The sequence below is a fragment of the Xiphophorus couchianus genome, unplaced genomic scaffold, assembly GCF_001444195.1.
Source record: "Xiphophorus couchianus unplaced genomic scaffold, X_couchianus-1.0 Scaffold1000102, whole genome shotgun sequence".
NCBI lineage: Eukaryota > Metazoa > Chordata > Actinopteri > Cyprinodontiformes > Poeciliidae > Xiphophorus > Xiphophorus couchianus.
In genome coordinates this window covers 716,501-722,500 of record NW_020963015.1, presented here as the reverse complement: position 1 = coordinate 722,500, position 6,000 = coordinate 716,501, and the positions used below count along the sequence as shown (strand labels likewise).

The 6,000-nt window shown below is 37.7% G+C and overlaps 1 protein-coding gene across 6 annotated transcripts in view; it reads right to left on the bottom strand.

Annotated features, from left to right (window-relative positions):
* Positions 1-6,000, bottom strand: part of pde4dip (phosphodiesterase 4D interacting protein) — a 78,714-nt gene that overhangs the window by 34,409 nt on the left and 38,305 nt on the right. For all 6 annotated transcript variants that reach the window (XM_028011814.1, XM_028011815.1, XM_028011812.1 and 3 more), the window contains one exon: positions 645-755. In XM_028011814.1, the coding sequence (XP_027867615.1) occupies positions 645-755 (111 nt within the window). The remainder of the gene's footprint in view (positions 1-644; positions 756-6,000) is intronic.

The window sequence follows — 6,000 nt, the reverse complement described above, 5'->3', positions numbered from 1 at the left end:
ACCAGGACCAGGACCAGCACCAGCACCAGCACCAGCACCAGAACCAGAGTCCTCTCCTCTGGGTTTGTTTGGGTCTAATCTTAGCTCCTCCACCTGCTGCGTCTGTAACATTCAGCAGCGCCTCCACTTTTAGCCCTTTGCTTCATCTGCAGCAACAAACCGGACCGGACCGAACCGGACAGGACCAGCGTCTCTGCTCATGTGCAGCAGGTCGCTGACCCACTGACACACAGACACAGGTGTCCGGTTCAGATCCAGAGCCGGGCTAAAAATGGAGCCGGGGCAGAATGTGGGTCAGTGGGCTGCAGGCTGCAGACGCACAAAATAAAATGATTATTTTTAATATTTTACAAAGAAACGACGATTTTAACTTTTGAAACTCAGAAATGTTGATTAGTATTATTTTCTGTCTACAACATAACTAATGAGGCCCCAACGTGTAAAACAAGAAAACTATATTAAACATATTTAATTTAAACAATAATCCTTTATTTATTTAAATTCAACAAAAATCAAAAGTAGCATCAAGAACAAAATCACCAAAAATGAACTGACTACTAATATTATGTATGATAATCAGGTTTATCTGATAATTTCAGCAGTTTCATAAATTAATTGTGCAGCAACACTCTAGTGCCACTCACCGCTCGGTGGACGCCGTCGCCGCTCTGATCAAACTTCTGCTGGATCTTCTCCTCCAGGAAGTAGATCCGCAGCTTCAGGCTGAAGTTCTCCTTCTTCAGGTCGTTGAGGTGCTGCGAAACGGTGCGGTAACCACGGAAACCAGAGTTAGCCATGAGCAGCGGCGCCGCGGGGGCCTCTACAGACCCCATCACACCAGAAACTACCACAATATCCTGAAGAAACGCAACACAAGCTGAGCAACTGCAGCACAGCTCAATGAAGCTATCGCTAACGCTAAGACAGTCGGGTCAGGATCAGCTGGACGGGGCAACAGGGCTACTGTTTTTACCCCCAGAGAGAGAGAGAGGAAGAATGTGAGAGCAGAGCGTCTGATGAAAACCAACAGAAGGCAGCAGAGCAGAAACAAATCATGCAAGAGTAAAACGTATTTGGTAAAAAGTCGACTCAAGTCCTGATTAACTGATCAAATGATCAATCATTTAATACTTTAAAATTACATCAATCCACTTGGGAAATCGAAATGAAAACCGAAGAAAAGGAATCATTTCCAAACTACATGACATGTTAGCGGAGGGATCTGGAGGGAGAACCTGCCTTCAGAGGCTGAAGGACACACCACCAACACACATCTCACAGTAATAACTAATGAGAACAACACACACCTCACAGTAATAACTAATGAGAACAACACACATCTCACAGTAATAACTAATGAGAACAACACACACCTCACAGTAATAACTAATGAGAACCACACACACCTCACAGTAATAACTAATGAGAACAACACACACCTCACAGTAATAACTAATGAGAACAACACACACCTCACAGTAATAACTAATGAGAACAACACAAACCTCACAGTAATAACTAATGAGAACAACACAAACCTCACAGTAATAACTAATGAGAACAACACACACCTCACAGTAATAACTAATGAGAACAACACAAACCTCACAGTAATAACTAATGAGAACAACACACACCTCACAGTAATAACTAAAGAGAACCACACACACCTCACAGTAATAACTAATGAGAACAACACAAACCTCACAGTAATAACTAATGAGAACAACACAAACCTCACAGTAATAACTAATGAGAACAACACAAACCTCACAGTAATAACTAAAGAGAACCACACAAACCTCACAGTAATAACTAATGAGAACAACACACACCTCACAGTAATAACTAATGAGAACAACACACATCTCACAGGAATAACTAATGAGAACCACACAAACCTCACAGTAATAACTAATGAGAACAACACAAACCTCACAGTAATAACTAATGAGAACAACACACACCTCACAGTAATAACTAATGAGAACCACACAAACCTCACAGTAATAACTAATGAGAACCACACAAACCTCACAGTAATAACTAATGAGAACAACACACACCTCACAGTAATAACTAATGAGAACAACACAAACCTCACAGTAATAACTAATGAGAACCACACAAACCTCACAGTAATAACTAATGAGAACAACACAAACCTCACAGTAATAACTAATGAGAACAACACACACCTCACAGTAATAACTAATGAGAACAACACACACCTCACAGTAATAACTAATGAGAACAACACACATCTCACAGTAATAACTAATGAGAACAACACACACCTCACAGTAATAACTAATGAGAACAACACACACCTCACAGTAATAACTAATGAGAACCACACACACCTCACAGTAATAACTAATGAGAACAACACACATCTCACAGTAATAACTAATGAGAACAACACAAACCTCACAGTAATAACTAATGAGAACCACACAAACCTCACAGTAATAACTAATGAGAACAACACACACCTCACAGTAATAACTAATGAGAACAACACACACCTCACAGTAATAACTAATGAGAACAACACAAACCTCACAGTAATAACTAATGAGAACCACACAAACCTCACAGTAATAACTAATGAGAACCACACAAACCTCACAGTAATAACTAATGAGAACAACACACATCTCACAGTAATAACTAATGAGAACAACACACACCTCACAGTAATAACTAATGAGAACAACACACATCTCACAGTAATAACTAATGAGAACAACACACACCTCACAGTAATAACTAATGAGAACCACACACACCTCACAGTAATAACTAATGAGAACAACACACACCTCACAGTAATAACTAATGAGAACAACACACACCTCACAGTAATAACTAAAGAGAACCACACACACCTCACAGTAATAACTAATGAGAACAACACAAACCTCACAGTAATAACTAATGAGAACAACACAAACCTCACAGTAATAACTAATGAGAACAACACAAACCTCACAGTAATAACTAAAGAGAACCACACAAACCTCACAGTAATAACTAATGAGAACAACACACACCTCACAGTAATAACTAATGAGAACAACACAAACCTCACAGTAATAACTAATGAGAACAACACACACCTCACAGTAATAACTAATGAGAACAACACACATCTCACAGGAATAACTAATGAGAACCACACAAACCTCACAGTAATAACTAATGAGAACAACACAAACCTCACAGTAATAACTAATGAGAACAACACACACCTCACAGTAATAACTAATGAGAACCACACAAACCTCACAGTAATAACTAATGAGAACCACACAAACCTCACAGTAATAACTAATGAGAACAACACACACCTCACAGTAATAACTAATGAGAACAACACAAACCTCACAGTAATAACTAATGAGAACCACACAAACCTCACAGTAATAACTAATGAGAACAACACAAACCTCACAGTAATAACTAATGAGAACAACACACACCTCACAGTAATAACTAATGAGAACAACACACACCTCACAGTAATAACTAATGAGAACAACACACATCTCACAGTAATAACTAATGAGAACAACACACACCTCACAGTAATAACTAATGAGAACAACACACACCTCACAGTAATAACTAATGAGAACCACACACACCTCACAGTAATAACTAATGAGAACAACACACATCTCACAGTAATAACTAATGAGAACAACACACACCTCACAGTAATAACTAATGAGAACAACACAAACCTCACAGTAATAACTAATGAGAACCACACAAACCTCACAGTAATAACTAATGAGAACAACACACACCTCACAGTAATAACTAATGAGAACAACACACACCTCACAGTAATAACTAATGAGAACAACACAAACCTCACAGTAATAACTAATGAGAACCACACAAACCTCACAGTAATAACTAATGAGAACCACACAAACCTCACAGTAATAACTAATGAGAACAACACACATCTCACAGTAATAACTAATGAGAACAACACACATCTCACAGTAATAACTAATGAGAACCACACAAACCTCACAGTAATAACTAATGAGAACCACACAAACCTCACAGTAATAACTAATGAGAACCACACAAACCTCACAGTAATAACTAATGAGAACAACACACACCTCACAGTAATAACTAATGAGAACAACACAAACCTCACAGTAATAACTAATGAGAACCACACAAACCTCACAGTAATAACTAATGAGAACAACACAAACCTCACAGTAATAACTAATGAGAACAACACAAACCTCACAGTAATAACTAATGAGAACAACACACACCTCACAGTAATAACTAATGAGAACAACACACATCTCACAGTAATAACTAATGAGAACAACACACACCTCACAGTAATAACTAATGAGAACAACACACACCTCACAGTAATAACTAATGAGAACAACACACACCTCACAGTAATAACTAATGAGAACAACACAAACCTCACAGTAATAACTAATGAGAACAACACAAACCTCACAGTAATAACTAATGAGAACAACACACACCTCACAGTAATAACTAATGAGAACAACACAAACCTCACAGTAATAACTAATGAGAACCACACAAACCTCACAGTAATAACTAATGAGAACAACACAAACCTCACAGTAATAACTAATGAGAACAACACACACCTCACAGTAATAACTAATGAGAACCACACAAACCTCACAGTAATAACTAATGAGAACAACACAAATCTCACAGTAATAACTAATGAGAACAACACACATCTCACAGTAATAACTAATGAGAACCACACACACCTCACAGTAATAACTAATGAGAACAACACACACCTCACAGTAATAACTAATGAGAACAACACACACCTCACAGTAATAACTAATGAGAACCACACAAACCTCACAGTAATAACTAATGAGAACCACACACACCTCACAGTAATAACTAATGAGAACAACACACATCTCACAGTAATAACTAATGAGAACCACACAAACCTCACAGTAATAACTAATGAGAACAACACAAACCTCACAGTAATAACTAATGAGAACAACACACATCTCACAGTAATAACTAATGAGAACCACACAAACCTCACAGTAATAACTAATGAGAACAACACAAACCTCACAGTAATAACTAATGAGAACAACACACACCTCACAGTAATAACTAATGAGAACAACACAAACCTCACAGTAATAACTAATGAGAACAACACACACCTCACAGTAATAACTAATGAGAACAACACACACCTCACAGTAATAACTAATGAGAACAACACACACCTCACAGTAATAACTAATGAGAACAACACAAACCTCACAGTAATAACTAATGAGAACCACACAAACCTCACAGTAATAACTAATGAGAACAACACACACCTCACAGTAATAACTAATGAGAACAACACAAACCTCACAGTAATAACTAATGAGAACAACACACATCTCACAGTAATAACTAATGAGAACAACACACATCTCACAGTAATAACTAATGAGAACCACACACACCTCACAGTAATAACTAATGAGAACAACACACATCTCACAGTAATAACTAATGAGAACAACACACACCTCACAGTAATAACTAATGAGAACAACACACATCTCACAGTAATAACTAATGAGAACCACACACACCTCACAGTAATAACTAATGAGAACAACACACATCTCACAGTAATAACTAATGAGAACAACACACACCTCACAGTAATAACTAATGAGAACAACACACACCTCACAGTAATAACTAATGAGAACAACACAAACCTCACAGTAATAACTAATGAGAACAACACAAACCTCACAGTAATAACTAATGAGAACAACACACACCTCACAGTAATAACTAATGAGAACATCTGTGGAGCCAGAAAAGCTTCATAAATACGACGGTCGTCTCAGAGCCGAGCAGAAGGAAAAGTTCTTCCATTGTGTCTGGAGATGCAATAAAGTCCAACAGTTCTGGAGGGAG